The sequence below is a fragment of the Pongo pygmaeus genome, chromosome 10 (genome assembly GCF_028885625.2).
Source record: "Pongo pygmaeus isolate AG05252 chromosome 10, NHGRI_mPonPyg2-v2.0_pri, whole genome shotgun sequence".
NCBI lineage: Eukaryota > Metazoa > Chordata > Mammalia > Primates > Hominidae > Pongo > Pongo pygmaeus.
Window position 1 is genome coordinate 122,134,302 of NC_072383.2, and position 23,098 is coordinate 122,157,399.

Below are 23,098 nucleotides of genomic sequence, written 5' to 3' on the forward strand. Positions count from 1 at the left end.
AGCAGCTGGAGCCCGGCGGAGCAGTTGGCTGCAGTTGTTGCAACTTTTTTCGAAAGCTGGGTTTCCCGGGAGATCCCAGGCGGTGACAGAGTGGAGCCATGGCTAGAGGTATTTGCCCAAGTGGCCGGCGCCGGAGCGGCTGGGTCGGGGGTCGTGCTGGAGGGGTGGCCGGGGTGAAGGCAGCGGCTGCGGGGAGGCGTCCTCCTTGGGTGGCTCGGGGCGAGCTTGGGGACCCGCGTGGGGGGGAGTGGGGGTGCTGTTGCGGAACCCGCCGGCCCCCCCTGCGGCTCCAGATGCCCCCAGAAACCCCTCCTAAGAAACCCCTCCTACTGCCGTGCTTCTGTTTCCCTTCTATGAAGTGAGAACCTGCGGGCCTGCCTCTCCACGGCAGCAGATCCATATGTCAGAGCCCTTTGGAAACTAAAGCGCAGGGCACCTCCAGGGAATAGGTGTTATTGATAGAAGTGGGGCGGGGGCGGGAGTGAGGCTTCGCCCACTTTGAGGCTCTCTCTCTTTGGGAAAGGAGGTGATCCCGAGGCGAAGGCGCAGATCGATAACCTGCATATTGGGGTGCGCGTCAGGGTGGACACCGTAGCAGGCGCCTTTCCTCCCTCCCCACGTCCTGAGTCAGTTCTGCGCCGCCGGAGCGAAGGCCGGGACCCGCTGGCCCACTTTGGGGTGAAATGGGTTCCTGGCACCTCGCGGGCGCGGTCGTTCGCCCCGCATCTGGTTAGGACTTCGCCCCCCGGTAGATGGCTTGGGTGGGCTTGTACAGCCCTGGGAGGCGATGCCCTGTCTGAAGTCCTCTGCATACTTAGTTGGCTGTCAGGACAGTGCCTTCCAGGTATGCGGCAAAGAGATCTCCAACCGCTTGGTCATTTCCAGCCACTGCGTCTCCTTCACGCCAAAGGGCCAAAAACTTGAGCGTGAAAGTTGAGTAGAATTAGTATTAAAAAAAATAAGTTGGGGTATTATATTTTTCTCAAAATTCCAAGGCTTCAAGTGTTAGTAGGAATTTGCTTTAGTGCAGTATGCTCCCTATAGCAATAATAATGAATAAAATAATGATTCATTCAGCAAATATATATTGGGTCCCTTTGTTTTCAGGCCCTGAAGTCAGTTGCATCATTTATTCTCCTAGCATCCCTAGAGGTTCTTTTGGGATAAGACTTACCCAGAGCCTGATGAAAAAATGAGGCATAGTAAACTTCAGGTTAAAGAGCTTCATCACCCAACTCATGGAGAAAATTAATACTAATATTTTTGCTTAGAAAAGTGTTAAGCATCTAAAAGTATATTTAACATTATCTGACTAATTTATCTGACAAATTTTAATAAAACTATGCTTCCTGGGTTCATTCTTCCCATCACAGCAAAATCATTTAAACTACTTGTTTTAAAAGTAGTGCATTAATTAATCTATGAATAAAACTAACCATCATTGAAATACTTAAAATATGACTAAATAATAATTATGGCCAGGCATGGTGGCTCACACCTGTAATCCTAGCACTTTGGGAGGCCGAGGCGGGCCTGACCAACATGGAGAAATCCCGTCTCTACTAAAAATACAAAAGTAGCTGGGCATGGCAGCGCATGCCTGTAATCCCAGCTACTTGGGAGGCTGAGGCAGGGAGAATTGCCTGAACCTGGGAGGTGGAGCTTGCAGTGAGCCGAGATTATGTCACCGCACTCCAGTATGGGCGACAGAGCAAGACTCCATCTCAAAAAAACAAACAACAACAACAACAAAATAATACTAATTACCACTGAGGGCCAGGCACTTTATTAACTCAATTGATCTTTACAAATTGTTATTCTCATTTTTTAGAAGAGGAAGCCTGAAGTCCAAACTTGCTGTCCAGACTCTAGCTTGGCTGGGTCTTTGCTTGTGCCACCCAACCTCCCTTACTTACCCAAAGTGAAGATAATGTTTGTCAGCTCCTCCCATGGCCAGCTTACAAATCACCTATGTAATTATTAGTTATTGATTCTCACTGTCTCACTTGACCCCAAAATTAGTAGTTACCTGTTTCTTAGGCTTTACTGCCCTTGCAAGCTATTAAATTGGATATTTAGATTTAGATTTTTTTTTTTTTTTGAGACAGAGTCTTTCTCTGTCACCCAGGCTGGAGTGCAGTGGAGTGATTTCAGCCCGCTGCACCCTCCCTCTCCTGTGTTCAAGTGATTCTTGTGCCTCAGCCTCCCAGTAGCTGGGATTACAGGCACCTGTCACCACACCCAACTAATTTTTGTATTTTTAGTAGAGATGCGGTTTCTCCATGTTGGCCAGGCTAGTCTCGAACTCCTGACCTCAGGTTATCCGCCCACCTCGGCCTCCCAAAGTGCTGGGATTATAGGCAAAAGCCACCACGCCTGGCCAATATTTAGAATTGTACATACCAAATCATTTACAGCACTTCAAATGAACAGTCTTTTTCTTCTAGAAAATTGGGCTTTGAACTTGCAATTCACTTTGAGAGCCTTGCTGGGTCACAGAAACAAACTGTTCAGATGCCAGGCAACGCCTCACTTATTTTGAAGTTTTATAATCATGCAAATATTTACAACCCCAATATATTAGTCTCAGGGGTCAGTCCACCTACCTTTCGCTATTTCTACTGCCATTGTTGTATGATCTCTTGGTTGGTTGCCCTCCTCATTTTGCCATCTCCAGTTCATTATCCCTTAGCACCTGGTGGGGGGTCTCCAAAAATACAGACTTTTCTTTTTTTTTTTTTTAGGAGACAGAGTCTCACTCTGTCACCCAGGATAGAGTGCAGTGGCACAATCTTGGCTTACTGCAACCTCCACCCCCCCGGGTTCAAGCGACTCTCCTACCTCAGCCTCCCAAGTAGCTGGGATTACAGGCACGCGCAACCAGGCCAAGCTAATTTTTGTATTTTTAGTAGAGACGCGGTTTCGCCATGTTGGCCAGGCTGGTCTCAAACTCCTGACCTCAGGTGATTTGCCTTCCTCTGCCTCCCAAAGTGCTGGGATTACAGGTGTGAGCCACTACGCCCAGCTGGTATATTTGTTATATACATATAAACTTGCAGAGAAAGGACTGTTTTGAAACTTACATTGAATGATCTGTATTTACATCTTCTAGGTACTGGAGCTGCAGAATTGAGAGGAATAGGTGCCAGACTTGTAATGTGTCTCCTGCAATTGGGGGCTCAAATGCAGAGAAAGCTATGACCATGAGTGGGGCGTGGGGTGCGGCTCGGTATACTAGAATGTGAAATGGACAAGATGATCTATGTGGGTGCTTCCTGCTCCAAAACCATGATTCTCATGGCAGTTAAGCTGCAAAACTTCTCTGCCTTGCAGAAATAGAAGATGCTTTCAAATGGCTCAACCTGGTTATCAGAGTGTCACTTTCGAATCCTCTTTCACCCTCTGGGTAATCTTTTGGGTATTCAACTGTAGTAGGCTCTGCAGAGGGCATGGGCAGAGTACCTAGCCCACTGGAGTTAGTGGTTGGGCTGGAGACCCTGCCTTGAAGGATGCTAAAGCATGAGCTGATTTGGGAGGGATTGTCTGAGCAGTGACCTGTTACCACCTAATCCTACTCAGTCTTATCCGTTCCAGTGGGAGGCGAGGGAGGCTAGGTGGGAGGATGGCTACAAACAGCCATTTGCTTATCTGTGGATGTTGGAAGGTGCTCCGGTGGATTATCGAATTCAAGGTTCTTGGTTTTTACCCATGAGGACACTGAGGCCCAGACTGGGGAAGTGACTTGGCGACGGTCACAAAACACCTCTGGGCAGAAGCAGGGAAGTAAGTCCAGCCCCTGACTCCCAGGCCATGGGCCAGGCTGCAGGAGCTGGATGCCTTGAAGTGTCTTGTTTGCATCTATGACTTTGCACAAATACAGTGAATCTGGCTGTGGGCCCTCAAGCCTTAATGGCCACAGCGTAGTGGTGCAGGGCAGTGAGCTATGCTGAAACAGCCACCAGAGTGATGGGAACCTCTTCTGCCTATGGGGGCATTTTCTCACGGCGGGATAGGAGAACAAGGTGACGTGTTAAACCCTTCTGCAAGACCATTTGCTCCTCCCAAACTCCATTTCCTCATCTGTAACCAGGAAGGGTAGTGGCTGGGAGGGCAAGGCCCTGGGGTCAGTTGGCTGGGGCTGGAAACCCATCTAGTTCTGAGAACTTGGCCAAGCTCCTCACTTTCTCCATCTGTTGAAAAGAGATAATAATGGTGTCTACCTTTGCAGGACTGCTGTGAGGTTTCAATGAGATAACGGCAAGAGACTCGCCCAGGAAACCGATCATTATAACTCCTGGCTCTGTCTCCCCAGGGCTTCCTACCGGTCAAGTACAGCCCTTCTGGGTTTGACACCTGGCCCCATCACTTCCTAGTTCTGTGGCCCGGGACAAACCCCTGCACATCCCTTGAGTCACAGTGTCACCATTGTAAGCTGGGATGCCGACAGGACCTGCCCCCGTGGGCGTGCGGGGAGGATTCAATGCCTGTGAAACTCTCGGTGGGCACAGCGCCGGGCACACTCGAGGGCCTGGTCTGGCGCGTTCACCGCTGCTGATTTCGCCTGGCGCAGACCGGGTTCCCAAAATATCCGCAGAGCCAGCGGAAAAAGGAGCCAGGCGGGCTGGCGGGCGGGCGGGCGGGAGCCTGGGCTGTCATGACGGTGTTTCCCACCCCTTCCTCCGCGAGTGGCTGAGGCCGCGCGAGAGGGGGCGCGCCCGAGCCGGGATTCGCCGCGCCCGCCCGCCCGCCCTCCGGAGCGGCCTGGCGGCGCCGCCCCTACCAGCCCCCTCCCCGGGCCGGGCGCCGGACGGTGGGCGGCTGCGAGCGGGCGGGCAGGCTGCGGAGGACGCGCCGCCTGCGCCTCCCTCCCTGCGTGCCTCGCCCCGGGCGTCCCGGGGCTGCCGCGGTGCGCGGGTGCCGGGCCCTGCCTCGCCGGCCATGGGGGAAGGGGGCGCCGTGGGGCGCCGCCGGCCCTTCCCCGGGGCGCCGCGGCGGCGCTGGTGGCGGCGGCAGCAGCAGCAGCAGCGGCAGCGGCAGCGGTGGTGGCCGGGCCGCGGCGGCGGCGGCGAGGGCGCGGGGCGCGCCACCATGGGCCTGGCCGGGCTGCAGGTGGGTGTGTCGGGCCCGGCCGCGCGGGGGGCGGGCGGCGCGTGGGGCCCGGCCGGGCCGGGCGGCGGGAGGGCGACGCGGGCTCCGGCCCGGCCCTCCCGGCGGCGCGGGCGGCTCACCAGAGCCGGGGCCTCGAAATATGGCTGCGGCGGGAGGCGCCGTCGCGGCGCCCGGCCCGGACGGCCCCGCTCCCCGCCCCGCCGCGCCCTGAGCGCCCCCTCCTCCGCTTCCCCCGGGTCCCCCTCTCCAGGCAGGAAGATGTCCAAGCCCCGCGCGGTGGAGGCGGCGGCGGCGGCGGCGGCGGTGGCAGCGACGGCCCCGGGCCCGGAGATGGTGGAGCGGAGGGGCCCGGGGAGGCCCCGCACCGACGGGGTAAGCAGGCACCCTCCCCGCACCCCTGCGGCGCGCCCGCCGGGCCGGGGCCGCGAGCACATGGGCGACCCCGGGTACCCGCCCGCGCCGCCCCGGGGCGCTCGGCCGGCCGCTTCCTTTGCTGCCGCCTGGCTGGGAGTGGCGCCCACACGGCTCCGCCATGAGCCTGGCGGTGTTTGACCTCGGAAAAGTTTGACTGCGCCTTCATGGCGTCTCCGCAGCCCAAGACCCTACTTCCGTGGAGGTGGCCGCCATCCCAGGCTGTGCGGGGCCTGCGCGGGCCCCTCGGAGAGGTCACGGGTCTCACCGCCTCGGTGTTGAATGGTCCCCGAGGCGGCGAGGGCCCCGCATTGCTTCTGGGGACGTCCTCCTCCATCTGTACTTACTCAGAGGAGGGGCGCCACGCCCAGAGACGCCCGCAGTGACCTGAACCGCCCCACCGCCCCGTCCACTCTCTTACTGACGCCCAGGTGCGGCTTGCGACAAAGTGGCCGCCCCGAATGCGCAGGCTGTGGCTCCTGCTCTTCCCAGCTTCCCCAGTCACCCTGAGAGAAGTCCTCCCGTCGCAGCCCTGGGAGGCTGCGGGGCTGCAGTGATTTGAGAGGGGTCAGGCTCCGGCACGCATGGGGCTCTGGCTGTGCTGACAGGCCCACCAGCCGCCCTCAGCACCAAGTGGTTAATCAGGTTTTCCGGGGCCTGTTTCTGTGCTGAGTCCCTGCGGCTCCTGCCAGGGGAGTGAACTCCTAAAGATAGCCTAGCTCTTCACATGCCCAGGTCCTTTTGACCTCCCTGTTGCGGGTAGGCTGTCTCCTTCCTATATAGACCTTGGGTTGCAGCCGACTCTCCTGCTGGCCAGCTGTCCCCTTGGTGATTTAGAGACCAGCGCGTTCAGGAAACGTTTCACTGGACCTGGGATTCTAAACCTGCCAGTGCTCTCCTGAGACAACGGGGGCTGGCATCCCCTGGTAGCCCAGTTTTTGAAAAACGGTGTTGTCTGATTTTCATCTTTTGTATTCCTCCTCGTGAATGCTCTAGGATCTTCTTCTTCAAGCCTCTTTCAGAATATGCTTTTGTCTTTTTAGGAGAACGTATTTACCGGGCAGTCAAAGATCTATTCCTACATGAGCCCGAACAAATGCTCTGGAATGCGTTTCCCCCTTCAGGAAGAGAACTCAGTTGCACATCACGAAGTCAAATGCCAGGGGAAACCATTAGCCGGAATCTACAGGAAACGAGAAGGTAAGCTTTTGAAATGGCCTCGTTCTGATCCCAGCTGGTCGGGTTGCAGAAGCCTCTGTCCTCTGCAAGAATGCACATATATATTTATCCAGCCTTTTCAGTCTCAGATTCGAGAGGTCTGAGCCACGTTCTGTCTTGCTGCTGAAAGAGTGGCTTGTCCCAGGGTGTGTGCCCTATTGGTCTGACAGGTTCTCCCTGCTTTCGCTAGAGTTAGCATGTCCTTCAAGCTTGATTGTCTTGCTTAGTTGCAAAAATAACATACCTGACCCACAATTAGAGAGGCTCACAAGTGCTGAAAGTGCAGAAGTCATGAATTCAGGTTGTACAGACCAGGCGATTGCAGACGTAACTAATGTGTTCGTGTAGGGAACTGACTTCCTTCCCTTTTATGAGCTGGCCTTGACCTCATTTCTTTTTCTTTTTTTGAGACGGATTTCCGCTCTCGTCCCTCAGGCTGAAGGGCAATGGCACAATCTCAGCTCACTGCAACCTCCGCCTCCTGGGCTCAAGCGATTTTCCTGCCGCAGCCTCCCGAGTAGCTGGGATTACAAGCGGCCGCCACCACACCCAGCTAATTTTTATATTTTTGGTAGAGACGAGATTTCACCATGTTGGCCAGACTGGTCTCGAACTCCTGACCTCAGGTGATCCACCCGCCTTGGCCTCCCAAAATGATGGGATTACAGGCATGAGCCATGGCGCCTAGCTGCCTTGACCCCATTTCTAAAGTTTCTTGCCACTCATGCGTTTGGTGTTAGTCTCTGAAGCAGCATCCTATGCAATGAGATTTGGAGTTAAAATGTTGAACCCGAAAATACAGGGTTAATGAAAACGGTCTGGTCTTGCAAAACAAACTGAAACCTCTTAGACATCTTGCTCTAATCCAAATATTCTCTTTCAAAGCTGCAGTGGGGAGTGTCAGCTTTCCCCAATTCACCATGCTCTCTTCTAATTAAAACTTGTCTGAAAGAAGCAGAGCCTCTGGCTGCCAGCAGCTCCATACAAGGAAGCCTTGTGTTCGCTAACAGAAAGTGTCATAAATGACGATTTGGCATGACCTCTGGGGCCGGATCTGAGAACCAGGGCCGGGCAAGCCCTGAACTGGGGACAGGAGCCCACCCTGTGCTTGATTTCCCCTGGTACACAGGGCAATATTGTTTTATTTGATCTTCAGATGACTTGGGTTCCAATCTTAAGTTTGCCACCTGAAAGAAGGAGGCTTAGATAGGTTGCTGCTCTCTTCTGAGCCTCCGTTCTCTCATCTGTAAATGGGGAGAGAGGAGTCTGACCTCACACACACAGGACTGTTTTGAAGGGTGGTTGCAGCGTGGATGCCAAAGGGCTTTGTGATGGACTCCATGTGCCAGCTCTTCACCCCTGCACTGCCAGCTCATCCCTGGACCTGTGGCACTTAGAATTCCTGCTCCTAGGGTTGGGGAGAGGCACTATCTATAAGTGGTAGTTGCCCGGACTCTAGTCTTTTAAAATAGGGCAGTCTATACATTGTACCAAATGGTGGCCTGGTATACAAGCTAGTGTATTCGGCTCGTGGTTTTACTAAATGGCCATGATTAGAATTTTGGGTCAGAGTCCGGGCATGGTGGCTCGGGTTTGTAATTCCAGCGCTTTGGTAGGCCAAGGCAGGAGGATTGCTTGAGCCCAGGAGTTTGAGACCAGCCTGGGCAACATAGTGAGGCCTCGTCTCTACAAAAATGAAAATAAAAAAAATGAGCCTGGCATGGTGGCATGCATCTAGTCCCAGCTGCTTGGGAGGCTAAGGCAGGAGGATCCCTAGCGCCCAGGAGTTTAAAGCTGCAGTGAGCTATGATCATGCCACTGCACTCCAGCCTGGGGAACAGAGAGAAGCCCCATCTCTAATATAAAAATAAAAAGAATTTAGGTCAGCTGGATTTTGGAGACCCCAAGGTCCAGGCTCTTGTCCATGATTCTGCTGTGATACAGACTGAGTGACAGATGATGTTCACGGGCACCACACACTCCTGGGCCTGATGTCCTGGCTTTAATTCTCTCTGATTTCACCCAGGAAGGTGTGTAGAGGAGGAAGAAAGATCTGGATGGTTTTAATGGTTTTTATTTGTTTTTTTTTTTGAGACAGAGTCTCGCTCTGTCTTAGAGTCTGGAGTGCAGTGGTGCAATCTCGGCTCACTGCAACCTCCATCTCCTGGGTTCAAGCAATTATCCTGCCTCAGCCTCCCAAGTAGCTGAGATTACAGGTGCCCGCCACCACGCTCGGCTAATTTTTTGTATTTTCAGTAGAGATGGGGTTTCACCATGTTGGCCAGGCTGGTCTTGAACTCCTGACCTCAGGTGGCCCACCCGCCTTGGCCTCCCAAAGTGCTGGGACTACAGGTGGAGTCACTGTGCCCGGCCTAATGTATTTATTTATTTTTCTGTTTTGTTTATCTAGATATAGTTAATATATCATAACGTTCATTTTAAAGCGTATGAGTCGGTGGTTTTTAGTATATTCACAGAGTTGTGCAACCATTACCACGGTCTAATTCCAGAACGTTTCCATCACCCCAGAAAGGTACCCATTAGGCGTCACTTTCGATTCCCCTATCCCTCTAGTCCAAGGCAACCATTAAAGCACTTTCTGTCTCTGTGGATTTGCCTGTTCTGGGCATTTCATATGGATGGAATCACAAAATATGTAGCCTTTTGTGTTTGGCTTCTTTCACTGAGCATCATGTTTTCAAGGTTCATCCGCGGTGTAATAAGTATCAGTGCTTCATTCCTTTTTTTTATCTTTGAGAAGGAGTCTCTCTCTCATCCAGGCTGGAGTGCAATGGTGCAATCTTGGCTCACTGCAACCTCCGCCTCCCAGGTTCAAGCAATTCTCCTGCCTCAACCTCCCAAATAGCTGGGATTATAGGCGCACACCACCACGCCTGGCTAACGTTTTTATATTTTTAGTAGAGACGGGGTTTTACCATCTTGGCCAGGCTGGTCTCGAACTCCTGACCTCAGGGGAGCCACCGTGCCCAGCCCTTCATTCCTTTTTATGGCTGGATAATATTCCCTTTTGTGGATAGGCCACATTTTGTTTATTCATCTGTTGATGGACATTTGGGTTGTTTCCACTTTTTGGCTATTACAAATAAGCTGTTACATTCCTGTATAGATTTTTTTGGGGACATATGTTTTTAATTCTCTGGAATAGATGCCTAGGAGTGAAATTGCTGGGTCATATGGTAACTCTATGTTTAACTTTTTGGGAAAATGCCAAACTGTTTCTAAAGTGGCTGCACCATTTTACATCTGTGAGCAGCGTACTATTTACTTAATTTTTTTTTTCTTTTTTTTTTTTTGAGACAGAGTCTCACTCTGTCGCCCAGGCTGGAGTGCAGTGGCATGATTTTAGCTCACTGCAACCTCCGCCTCCCAGGTTCAAGCAGTTCTCCTGCCTCAGCCTACCGAGTAGCTGGAATTACAAGTGCCCGCCAGTACACCTGGCTAATTTTTGTATTTTTAGTAGAGATGGGGTTTTACCATGCTGGCCAGGCTGGTCTCGAACTCCCGACCTCAGGTGATCCGCCCGCCTCGGCCTCCCAAAGTGCTGGGATTACAGGCATGAGCCACCGTGTCCAGCCTATTTACTTAGTTATTTAAAAGTAAAACATTTTTTAAAAAGGTAAGCAGTTTTCCAACACTGGCACTCCGCAAGTGTTTTAAGTGACAGATCATTGCAGTGTGTCTCCCAATACCCAGGCCAGTCTGCTGGGGCACCATGCTGAGAACTGCTGTGAACCTGGGGCTTCAATGCCACTAGAAGGGGACCTTCTTTTTCTTCAGAGTCTGAAATGAAGGGTGCCAGGCAGCTCTTGGGGAAGAGTTTCTGCTTTGTCACCTGACTCCTGTCCCCTAATGCTGTCCCAGCCTTCAGGAATGGAGCTTTTGATCTGAGTCTGCAACCTGATTCCTGAAAGCTATTGATCAAGTGCCCTTGCCAGCGTCTCCGTCTCTAGTGCCTCTGCCTCACAGGCTCTCTATCTCCCACGTCAGGACTCAAAGCCTAAAACCTCTGCCCAGTGTCTTGGTCAAAAAATCGAGCTGGAGCTAGGCACTCCTTCTGTCATAGCCCATAGCAGACACGGGGCTTAACAGGCCAAGGGCACTCCTGCCTGACAAACCCAGGATCCTGTCTTCTCAAAGCTTGTCTTAGAATGCAGCTGGTGGTCTGGAAATTGAGAGACAGAATACAGAATAAACCCCTGTCTTTCCCCCACCTCCGCCTGCAGAGAAAAGAAATGCTGGGAACGCAGTACGGAGTGCCATGAAGTCCGAGGAACAGAAGATCAAAGACGCCAGGAGAGGTCCCCTGGCACCTTTTCCAAACCAAAAATCTGAAGCAGCAGAACCTCCAAAAACTCCACCCTCATCTTGTGATTCCACCAATGCAGCCATCGCCAAGCAAGCCCTGAAAAAGCCCATCAAGGGCAAACAGGCCCCCCGAAAAAAGTAAGTGCCCCCTTCAGTCCTCTTCCTAACGTGGAGCAGTTTGGTTCGTCTGATGCCAGGGAAGCCTGCTCAGGTGCCCATGTGGGTTCAGTGGCCACCTCTCAGCCTCTCTCACGTCAAAGACTCAGATGCCCCGAGTCATCAGCAGGGATGCCACTGTTTGTCAGTTTCTGGATCTGGCATGGGTCCAGAGTTCAAGAGCCTCTCCTTCCTCCCCTCCTCACCCACCCCAGCATAAGCAGCCTTTGTTTTTTAAATTTATTTTTTTGTTTGTCTTTTTTGGTGGTTGGTGTTTTGTGGGGTTTTTTTGTTGTTGTTGTTGTTGTTGTTTTTTTTTTTTTTTTTGAGACAGAGTCTCTTGTTGCTTAGGCTGGAGTGCAATAGTGCGATCTCGGCTCACTGCAAACTCCACCTCCTGGGTTCAAGCGATTCTCCTGCCTCAGCCTCCTGAGTAGCTGGGATTACAGGTGCATGCCACCATGTCCTGCTTATTTTTGTATTTTTATTAGAGACAGGGTTTCACCATGTTGGTCAGGCTGGTCTCAAACTCCTGACCTCGTGATCTGCCTGCCTCAGCCTCCCGAAGTGCTGGGATTACAGGCATGAGCCACCATACCCAACTGTTGTGTTTTTTGAGACAGGGTCTTATTCTGTCATGCGGGCTGGAGTGCAGTAGCTCACTGCAGCCTCAACCTCTCAGGACCAAGTGATGCTCCTACTTCAGCCTCCCGAGTAGTTGGGACCATAGGTGTGCACCACCATGCCCGGCTAATTTCTTTCCTTTTTTTAGAGACGGGGTTTTGCTGTGTTGCCTGGGTTGGTCTTGAACTCCTGGGCTCAAGTGATCCTCCTGCCTCAGCCTCCCAGAGTGTTGGCATTACAGGCATGAAGCACTGCGCCCAGCCAGCAGCCCGACTTTGAAACTCCTTTGAGGCCCTCATGGGCAGGTGACTGAGTGACCTGCAGGCTCCAGTAGACAAAGGTGTTTAAGTGACATCATCTCCAAGGAGCTGTGTGCCTCCTTGGTGTGTGCCTTCTAAGGAGCTGTGTGCCTCCAGGTTTTCAGTCCTGATATTTATTTTCTCCTCTTCCCCTCTTACCCAGAGCTCAAGGAAAAACGCAACAGAATCGCAAACTTACGGATTTCTACCCTGTCCGAAGGAGCTCCAGGAAGAGCAAAGCCGAGTTGCAGGTAGTCACATGCTTTAAAATTCCAGTTTGTGGAGGGGCAGGGTCGCCCACCGGGCAGTGCTTGGCGTATGCATATGTGTGTGTGTCCTCAGCTTTGTTTTCGTCATCTTGGGGCAAGTCTCTTGGCCCCTCTGGACTTGGTTTTCTCCTGGATCTATCGGGCTTCCTAACAAAGCTTGTCCTGCCTTTCTGCTGGGGTCACTGCAGGGCTTGGTTAAGACACTTGTGTGAAGGAACCTTGTGACTTGTAGCATGTGGCAGGGAAAGCCAGGTGCGACTCTGAAGGTGGATTTTCCAGGACTTGTTGGCAGAGCCATTGAGAGCCTGGGACTGTGGGAAAGGCTGCCTGTTCTTTCAGAGGCTTTTCTTGTCTGTTTTCTGGAATTTTCCATGTTGTGGCCCAGGGTGGTAAACAGCAGTGGCTTGGAGCCACTTGCTGGTTGCGTAGCCTCAGGCCAGTCACTTACCCTGTCCATGCCTTGGCTCTCCAGTCTGTAAAATGGTACAATAATATAGTACCTGCTAGGGCTGTGGTGAGCGTTCAATAAATGTGGTCATGCAAGAGGAACCCTTAGAACCATGCTTGGCACTCAGTAAGTGCCAGCTAACTGTTACTATCGCCACCCCTGCTTCCTCAGTGTTGTCACTCCCGTCTGCTCTTTCCCATGCTGCTGCCATGCTAGGAGCCTGCAGACCAGTGAGCAGCACTGGCTGGAAGGCCAGCTGGCCTGTGCGGGCCTCCACTGCCATGTTTGCAGAGGGCTGAGCTCTGCAGCAGGCAGTCAATATTTGCTGCAGTGAGGTGTGGTTATTGCCTTTCTGTGAAGGAAACCCAGGGCATGGCAAGTCCCTCTGCTCTTCCTCCTCAGGGACACCTGGGGCTGCCCCTCTGCTCTCCCTCACCCCCACAGTGACCACCGGGTTGGGAGAGGTGCTCAGGATTGCATCCTACACAGAGAGGTGGGGACCCCGGCTTTGGCAGTTTCAGCATTTCAGCCCTCATGCAAACTCCTTCAGCGTTCTTGATGTTAATGCGCAGATACACAGTGGTCTAGTATTCTTTCTCTTTTTCTTTTAATTGATGAAGCTTCATTTAGAAAAATTTTTAAAAAAGGTCCATTTTCTTCCCCACAGAGAGCAGCTTTGGTTTTATTGCCTGAAAAAGGCAATGTCTTTCAGCCAAGAATGAGCTGTTTAAAACATTTGTCGGCAGTGGGAGGCTGTGCTAGGTCACTTTTTTTTTTTATTTTTTTTTTTGAGATGGAGTTTTGCTCTTGTTGCCCAGGCTGGAGTGCAATGGCGTGATCTTGACTCACCGCAACCTCCATCTCTTGGGTTCAGGTGATTCCCCTGTCTCAGCCTCCTGAGTAGCTGGGACTACAGGCATTCGCCACCACGCCCAGCTGATTTTGTATTTTTTTTTTTTAGTAGAGATTGGGTTTGTCCATGTTGGTCAGGCTGGTCTCGAACTCCCGACCTCGGGTGATCCGCACACCTCAGCCTCCCAAAGTGCTGGGATTACAGATGTGAGCCACCGTGCCCGGCCTGCTAGGTCACTCTTAAAGACAGCACTGGGCCAGGTGCGGTGGCTCACGCCTGTAATCCTAGCACTTTGGGAGGCCCAGGTGGGCGGATCACCTGAGGTCAGGAGTTCGAGACCAGCCTGGCCAACATGGTGAAACCTTGTCTCTACTAAAATACAAAAAGTAGCCAGGCATGATGGCAGGTGCCTGTAATCCCAGCTACTCGGGAGGCTGAGACAGGAGAATCACTTGAACCCAGGAGACGGTGGTTGCAGTGAGCCGAGATTGCGCCACCGCACTCCATCCTGGGTGGCTGAGCAAAACTCCGTCTTAAAAAAATAAATAAATAAAAGACAGCACTGCAGACGGTGAGGTGGTGCCAGGACACAGAATCCCAGACACCTCCCAGCCAGGGTTGGAGCTGCGGCGTGCCCACACACACGGCCTCTGCTGAGCATCCACCAAGGGCTGCTGTGGACTTTAGGGTGGGGGGAGCCGAGTTGACCTTGTTAATAAGAAGCAAGAGTTTGTGCTGGGCAGAGTGAAGGCTGCGATGGGACAGGATGCAGGTCTGCTAAATCTTGCAGCAGATGAGCAGAAGGGAAGAACGCACTTGCTTCCCTAAAGCACGGTCTGCAAACACAAGAAAGCTCGCCCTGTTCCTGGACCAGGAGCCGTGCTGTGCCCCCTACTGTTTGTGTTGGCCATGCAAGCTGTTGCTGGCCAGGGCAGGGAGGCCATAGCTGGCCGGGATGACTTGGCTAGAGCTGGTCAGGGTGGAATATTTTCTGACTGCACAGATAAAGCCCAAGAACGGGACAGCTGGGGCTCATCTGCAGGGTGGGGTCAGTCCTGACCTGACTGCCATGTTGGGCCCAGGCTGTGGATCCAGGAGGGTGTGGCATAATAGAGCCTGTTGTTGGCCGGATGGTCTGGGTTGAAACTGCAATTCAGAGCCTCTTATATACCTCCACTGAGGCTGAAGACAGCAGCCAGGGCGGGCCTAGCGCCAGGGCGTGTGTCCTGGGCAACAGGGTGGGATCAGGGCTGCTGGGTTTGGATGCAAGGTGGGCCTTGGAGAGATGCCCTACCCACCAAGTGCTTCACTGCAGGGGCCCCCTTGGCCGGCCGGCCTGGCTGTGGGTCGGGTGGCAGCCAGCAGTGGGGCAGGGACCATGCCTCTTGGCAATGGCTGGGCTTCCTCACGCCCAGCTTGGCCCCAGGGCCAGATGTGCAAGCAGCCTGCTGATTCCGCTTGGGAAAGTCCCTTCCTTCCTGGTCACAGGCGCTCCTCAACCGCACTAGTTCCAACCTTGTATCCCTCCCACTCCATCTCCCTCTAGGCCCATCTGTGGGTTCCTGCCAGAATTCCCTTTAGGAAACCCAGGGCTGGTTGTTTGCAGGCCCCAAGTTCCAGGCCTTTGGGAGACTCAGCCTCCCTGGCTTTGTGCTGGGGCATCTGGTCTGGTCCCAGCTTCCCTCTGCGCATCTCCTACCTGCCGTGTTCAGTCCCAGCAGAAAAACCCCCATTCCACTACCCCAGTCTTTCCATGATCACTCCTGTTTACACGGGCCCCCGTACTTCTCAGCACACTCTGCACACTTGCAATGAATGGGTCACGCAGCAAGGTGGCTGTGTGTGTGATGGTGGTGGTGTTGCTTTGAGGGCCTGCTGTGTGCACTGTTCTAGACCAGGAGATTCCACAGTAAACTAGACCAGCCCTTAGGGCTTGTTTTCGAATGGGGAGTAATTAACAACAAAAAAGACACCAGCTACTTGGGAGGCTGAGGTGGGAGGATTACTTGAGAGCAGAAGTTCAGTACCAACCTGGGCAACATTGTGAGACCCCATCTTTTGTGGGTTTTTTGTTGTTTTGTTTTTTTTTTTTTGAGACAGAGTCTCACACTGTCACCTGGCCTGGAGTGCAATGGCACAATCTTGGCTCACTGCAGCCTCCCAGGTTCAAGTGATTCTCCTGCCTCCGTCTCCTGAGTACTTGGGATTACAGGCGCCCACCACTACACCCAGCTAATTTTGTATTTTCAGTAGAGATAGGGTTTCACTACGTTGGCCAGGCTGGTCTCAAACGCCTGACCTCATGATCCATTTGCCTCAGCCTCCCAAAGTGCTGGGATGACAGGCGTGAGCCACTGAGCCCGGCCGTGAGACCCTATCTTAAAAAATAATTAAAAAGGTCTCCCAAGTAGCTGGGACTACAGGCGCCCGCCACCACGCCCGGCTAATTTTTGGTGTTTTTTAGTAGAAATGGGGTTTCACCGTGTTAGCCAGGATGGTCTCGATCTCCTGACCTTGTGATCCGCCTGCCTCGGCCTCCCAAAGTGCTGGCATTACAGGCGTGAGCCACCGCGCCCAGCCAAAAAGTTTTTAAAATCTTTTTATTTTGCAATTTTTTTTTTTTTGAGACAGAGTCTCACTCTGTAGCCCGCGCCGGAGTGCAATGGTGCGATCTCGGCTCACTGCAACCTCCACCTCCCAGGTTCAAGCAATGCTCCTGCCTCAGCTTCCCAAATAGCTGGGATTATAGGCGCCTGCCACCACACCCAGCTAATTTTTGTGTTTTTAGTAGAGACAGGGTTTCACCATGTTGGTCAGGCTGGCCTCAAACTCCTGACCTTGTGATTCGCCCACCTCGGCCTCCCAAAGTGCTAGGATTACAGATGTGAGCCACTGCGCCTGGCCAATAATTTTAATTTTATAGAAGAGTTGCAAAGATAATACAGAGAGTTCCCCAGACTCCTTACCCAGCTTCTCTCACTTAAGTTACTCTGGTGAATTTGTCACAGCTAAGTAACAACCAACATTGGTATATTACTGTTGGTTGAAGGTTTTTTTTGTTTTTTGTTTTTTGTTTTTAGACAATGTCTCACTCTGTTGCCCAGGCTGGAGTACAGTGGCATGATTATGGCTTACTAACCTCCACCTCCTGCCTCAGACTACCAAGTAGCTGGGATTACAGGTGTGCACCACTATGCCCGGCTGATTTTTGTATTTTTAGTAGAGACAGGGTTTCGTCATGTTGGCCAGGCTGGTCTCGAACTCCTAACCTCAGGTGATCCACCTGCCTTGGCCTCCCAAAGTGCTGGGATTACAGGCATGAGCCACTGCACCTGACCAAGTGTTTTTTTTTTTAATCTATTCCACCAATATATATCTTTCTTTTTTTTTTTTTTTTTTTTAGACGGAGTCTTGCTCTGTCGCCAAGGCTAGAGTGCAGTGGCGTGATCTTGTCTCACTGCAAGCTCCGCCTCCCGGGTTCACACTATTCTCCTGCCTCAGCCTCCCGAGTAGCTGGGACTACAGGTGCCCACCACCACGCCCGGCTAATTTTTTGTATTTTTAGTAGAGATGGGATTTCACTGTGTTAGCCAGGATGGTCTCAATCTCCTGACTTTGTGATTCGCCCATCTCGGCCTCCCAAAGTGCTGGGATTACAGGCATATATCTTTCTTTTTTTTAACCTTCTTGACTCTTATCTTTCATATTTTTTAAGTGGAACATTTAGTCCATTTATGTTTAAGGTTAATATTGATATGTGAGGTTTTGTTAGGTATATTACTATTAAATAAGTTTATGGGAAGGTTTTGTTCTTTGTTTCTTTTTGAGATGGAGTCTTGCTCTGTCTCCCAGGCTGGAGTGCAGTGGTGTGATCTTGGCCTACTGCAAACTCCACCTCCTGGGTTCAAGCGATTCTCCTGCCTCAGCCTCCTGAGTGGCCAGGATTACAGGTGTGCGCCACTACACCCAGCTAATTTTTGTGTTTTTAGTAGAGATGGGGTTTCGCCATGTTGGCCAGGCTGGTCTCAAACTCCTAACCTCAAGTGATCCACCCATCTCAGCCTCCCAAAGTGCTGGGATAACAGACGTGAGCCACCATGCCTGGTCATGTTTTCTGTTTTTTTTAAGACAGGGTCTCACTGTGTTGCCCAGGCTGGAGTGCAGTGGCACAGTCATGGCTTACTGCAGCCTCAACCTCCTGGGCTCCAGCAATCCTCCTCCTTCCTCAGCCTCTAGAGTAGCTGGGACCAAAGGTGTACGCCACCACACCTAGCTTATTTACTTTTTGTAGGGACAGGGTCTGGATCTGTTGCTTAGGCTGGTCTCTAACTCCTGTCCTTAAGCAGTCCTTCTTCCTGGTCTTCCTGAAGTGTTGGGATTACAGGAGAGAGCCACCGCCCGTGGCCTCATTTACATTTTAAAAGACCCCTCTGGCTGCCATGTGGAGAACTGAGTGTTCCCTGGGGTCAGAGTGAAAGCCTGGTGACTAGCGAGGTGGCCGGGGCCGTGGCTGGGTTGCAGGGCCACAGTGGGAATGGAGATGGAGAGGAGGTGGCAGGATTTGGGACTGTCCTTGAGGTTACTCATTCACCATTGTTCCCAGCACAGACTGCAGCGCCTGGCACATTGCAGGTGTGGATTGAGTGCCTGGAAAAGCTGCGAGCTGGTTTGGGCCTCTGTGTAGGGGGAATGGGCTGAGCTCAGCAGTTGGTGTCAGGCTCCCGACACGTGCCATCTGGTTTGGTGAAAGTCTGTGCCGTCAAGACATGCTGGTTTGGGGTGAGCCACACTGGTTTGGAGCTTCTGATCTGTCTTCATTTGGTTCCCTTTTGCTCCGTAGTATCTGTGCAATGGCAGAGCAGTAGAACCCAGGGTTAGGGATGGAGGTAGGTGCAGGAGGGGTGGCCTTAGAGGAGAGGTGGATCCGGGGGTGCCCCCTCCCAGTTCTCTGTTCAGGGCTGTATTGACCCTCGGGATTGGAGGCCCTCTTCTCATCCATGGTAGTGGCCTCCATACAGGTGAATCTCAGCGATCCTAAACAGATAGAAGTATGAGCCATCAGACCAGAGGGATGTGGACCACTTGTGTCCCATCCAAAGGGCATAGCCTCTGATCTGCTGTACCCGATTTTCTTTTTTTCTTTTTTTTTTTCTGAGATGGAATCTTGCTGTGTCGCCCAGGCTGGAGTGCAGTGGCACAATCTTGGCTCACTGCAACCTCCACCACCCAGGTTCAAGCGATTCTCCTGCCTTAGCCTCCCTAGTAGCTGGGACTACAGGTGCCTGCCACACCTGGCTAATTTTTGTATCTTTAATAGATACAGAGTTTTACTGTATTTGCCAAGCTGGTCTTGAACTCCTGACCTTACGATCCACCCGCCTCGGCCTCCCAAAGTGTTGCGATTACAGGCGTGAGCCACCACGCCTGGCCCACTGTACCTGATTTTCTGTGAAGTCAGAGGCCTGATTTTCAGGTGTGGGCAAGTTGGACATTTTTTAACATGCTGCATGGGCAACAGAACATATCTACGAGCCCCATTCTGTTCTTGGGTCCCCACTGTTTCCCTCCTGATCCAGTTGAGTCCCAGGTGACAGATCTTCCACAACAGATGGGTGATGAGAAAAGGAGGGATACTTGGGGGCTTTGCCATCACTGGGGACCCATGATCCCCAGTGATGCCAAATGAGGCTGATTGTGGCCCGGTGGGCCTGGCCTGAGCAATCAGGGCTCAAGACCATCAAGCTACCCATGATGGGCCTAGGAGAGGATACTGATGCTGTTTTTCTTTCTCTCTGCCCAGTCTGAAGAAAGGAAAAGAATAGATGAATTGATTGAAAGTGGGAAGGAAGAAGGAATGAAGGTAAGGGGCTGCTGTGCTTGCTGCATCGTAGCTAAAGCTGGAAGAGCTCACCTTCCCTGGTCCCGTGGCTGAGAGTGGCCACCATGTGGCTTTAACCCTCTAATGGCCATGGTGACCAGGCAGACTCTTTTAGGTTGTCAAAGAGCCAAATACCAAAACTTGTTAAGAAAATGTCTTATGAAGGAAACATAAATGGGCTTTGTATATAAATGTTATCCAGGGGAAGCTTTTCTTAGAAATTGTGGTTAAACAATGCAGTGGCTTTTTGTACATTCACAATGCAATGCAACCATCATCCCTGTCTAATTTCAGAACTTTTCATCCTCCCAAATGGAAACCCTTACCCATTACTTAACACTGCCCACCATCCCCACCTCTCCCCTGCCCAGCCCCTGGCAGCCACTCAGCTGCTTTCTGTCTCAGTGGAGTTGCTCTTCTGGACATTTCATATAAATCAGATTATACAATATGTAGCTGATGCCCAGGGAAACTTTTAAAAGGAGAAACTAATACATTTTTAAATTGTTTTCCTAGATAATGACAATGCCCAAGAAATGTGCTTTTCTCTTAACTGTATTTCAAGCACACTTAGTTTGGGCGAGAGGAGAAGTACTCTCTACAGTGGGGCTCAGATGGGCCTAGACTAGGGCTCAGGGTTCAGAAAGCTTCCACTTCCACCCACCACCTAGGGGGATTCCAGCTTAAGTCCTGGGCCCCTCCAGCAACCCCATTCAACTCCATGTAGAATAGAGTGAGGAGACACAGGAGAGAAATTGTGGAATGAGGTAGAGACCCAGAACACTGGGCTTGCTGTTCGCCTAGGAAGGCATAGCGCACAGCCCCTAGACAGAGAAACCAGGTGTGTGGATTTGAGCTGTGTCACTGCCTAGCTGTGTGGCCTCAGACATGTGGTTGTGCCTCTTTAAGCCTCAGTTTCCTTATCTACAAAATGGGGCAATCTCCACCTAGTAGATCTCTCACGAGCTCTGATGTAACTGCTTTGCAGATGAGCACCAAGGAACCACGTTTGTGGAGTGAGGGAATGTTCTAGAGCTGGCCTGTAGTGACAGTTGCACAGCTGTATACACTTCATAAAACCCATCAACCTGTACATGTAAAGTGAGTGAATTTTATGACATAGCTCAGTACAGCTGTTAAAGACTGGGGTAAGCCCCCAGCTCCCCGGAGACCTGCTGTGCAGTGGCATCCATTGCTATTATGAACCAACACCCTCTCTTATCACCTCCTGACAGATTGACCTCATCGATGGCAAAGGCAGGGGTGTGATTGCCACCAAGCAGTTCTCCCGGGGTGACTTTGTGGTGGAATACCACGGGGACCTCATCGAGATCACCGACGCCAAGAAACGGGAGGCTCTGTACGCACAGGACCCTTCCACGGGCTGCTACATGTACTATTTTCAGTATCTGAGCAAAACCTACTGGTGAGTCCACTGTTGCTTAGAGTGGCTTTTCTGTCCTCTGGGCAGTGAGGAGAGGCCAAAGGGCCAGGAACTCCTGATTCTGTTTGGTGGCCAGTCTTCTGGTTTTGTTGTTGTTGACTTTCTTTTTATTTTTTGAGACGGAGTCTTGCTCTGTTGCCTAGGCTGGAGTGCAGTGGTGTGATCTCGGCTCACTGCAACCTCCTCTCGGGCTCAAAGAATTCTCCTGCCTCAGCCTCCAGAGTAGCCCAGCTAATTTTTTTTTTTGTATTTTTAGTAGAGGTGGAGTTTTGCCACATTGGCCAAGCTGGTCTTGAACTCCTGACCTCAGACAATCCACCCACCTTGGCCTTCCAAAGTGCTAGGATTACAGGCATGAGCCACTGTGCCCGGGCTGTTGCCTTTTTTCAAAGCTGTGATGCAATTATCGCCTGCTTCCCTTTTTTTTTTTTTTTTTGAGTCTCGATCTGTCGCCCAAGCTGGAGTGCAGTGGCACAATCTTGGCTCACTGCAACCTCCACCTCCTGGGTTCAAGGTATGCTGCCTCAGCCTCCCGCGTAACTGGGATTACAGGTGTGCGTCACCACGCCCAGCTAATTCTTATATATTTTTTTTTAGTAGAGACGGGGTTTCATTATGTTGGCCAGGCTGGTCTGACCTCAGATGGTCTGCCTGCCTCAGTCTCCCAAAGTTGTGGGATTACAAGTGTGAGCCACTGCGCCTGGCCCCAGCTTCCCTTTTTTTTTTTCTTTTGAGACAGAGTCTCATTCTGTCGCCCAGGCTGGAGTGCAGTGGTGCAATGTTGGCTTACTGCAACCTCTACCTCCCAGGTTCAAGCGATTCTCCTGCCTCAGCCTCCTGAGTAGCTGGGACTACACGCACATGCCACCATGCCCGGCTAATTTTTTGTATTTTTAGTAGAGATGGAGTTTCACTGTGTTAGCCAGGATGGTCTCGATCTCCTAACCTTGTGACCTGCCCACCTTGGCCTCCCAAAGTGCTGGGATTACAGGCGTGAGCTACCGTGTGTGGCCCCAGCTTCCCATTTTTAATCTTTGGAATTGGAGCTGTCCTGGATGTTATCTCATCCAAGGGGAGAAGTGGGCTCGTCACATGAAAACCTGTTAAGCAGCTCACCTGGCTCTCCTTTAGGGCATTTGGCCAGAGCAGCTCTGGAAATCGCTAAGTGCTCTTTCCTGGCTAGGACCAGTGGAGTTGATTTTTTTTTTTTTTTTGAGATGGAGTTTCACTTGTTGTCCAGGCTGGAGTGCAGTGGCGCGATCTTGGCTCACTGCAACTTCCACTTCCGAAGTTCAAGCAGTTCTCCTGCCTCAGCCTCCCGAGTAACTGGGATTACAGGCATGCACCACCACGCCAAGCTAATTTTGTATTTTTAGCACAGACAGGTTTCACCATGGTGGCCAGGCTGGTTTTGAAATCCTGACCTCAGGTAATCCACCCGCCTCAGCCTCCCAAAGTGCTGGGATTACAAGCGTGAGCCACCACGCCCAGCGGGGTTGATTTTTTTAATCCATTTATTTTGTGAAACTACCATTTCCTCCTGTGCCTCCATAAAGAGCCCTTTGGGTCCTACCCCTTCCCCCAACCCAGGGCCTGTGCAGGCTCTCAAAAATAGCTCTGTGGGCCAGGCGTGGTAGCTCATGCCTGTGATCCCAGCACTTTGGGTGGCCGAGGTGGATGGATCATGAAGGTCAAGAGCTCGAGACCAACATGGCAAAACCCTGTCTCTACTAAAAATACAAAAAAATTAGCCTGGCATGGTGGCACATGCTTCTAATCCCAGCGACTTAGGAGGCTGAGGCAGGAGAGTTGCCTTAACCCGGGAGGCAGAGGTTGCAGTGAGCTGAGATCGCGCCGCTGCACTCTAGCTTAGGTGACAGAGCGAGACTCCGTCTTGGAAAAAAAAAAATGGCTTTGTGAATTGGGCCAGGCGCAGTGGCTCATGCCTGTAATCCCAGTGCTTTTGGAGGCTGAGGCAGGAAGATTGATAGAACCTAGGAGTTTGAGACCTGGGCAACATAGGGATATACCCTGCCTCTACAAAAATTTTAAAATTTTAAGAA

General features: G+C 51.9%; 2 protein-coding genes across 5 annotated transcripts in view; one reads left to right on the forward strand and one right to left on the reverse strand.

The window, feature by feature from the left end:
- The window catches only part of KMT5A (lysine methyltransferase 5A), a 26,074-nt gene continuing 2,976 nt past the window's right edge, over positions 1 to 23,098 (forward strand). Inside the window, exons 1-7 of one of the 4 annotated variants that reach the window (XM_054444780.2) lie at positions 1 to 108; positions 5,360 to 5,481; positions 6,564 to 6,720; positions 10,983 to 11,202; positions 12,307 to 12,394; positions 19,514 to 19,573; positions 20,827 to 21,017. In XM_054444780.2, coding sequence (XP_054300755.1) covers positions 99 to 108; positions 5,360 to 5,481; positions 6,564 to 6,720; positions 10,983 to 11,202; positions 12,307 to 12,394; positions 19,514 to 19,573; positions 20,827 to 21,017 — 848 coding nt within the window. In that variant the 5' untranslated portion in view covers positions 1 to 98. Of the gene's footprint in view, positions 109 to 4,774; positions 5,110 to 5,359; positions 5,482 to 6,563; positions 6,721 to 10,982; positions 11,203 to 12,306; positions 12,395 to 19,513; positions 19,574 to 20,826; positions 21,018 to 23,098 lie in introns of those variants that run through there. The other 3 variants (XM_054444781.2, XM_054444782.2, XM_054444779.2) reach the window with 3 other exon arrangements.
- RILPL2 (Rab interacting lysosomal protein like 2) overlaps positions 16,272 to 23,098 on the reverse strand; it is a 37,654-nt gene continuing 30,827 nt past the window's right edge. Inside the window, exon 6 of the transcript XR_010122746.1 lies at positions 16,272 to 18,747. The gene's annotated coding sequence lies outside the window, so the exon portion shown is untranslated. The remainder of the gene's footprint in view (positions 18,748 to 23,098) is intronic.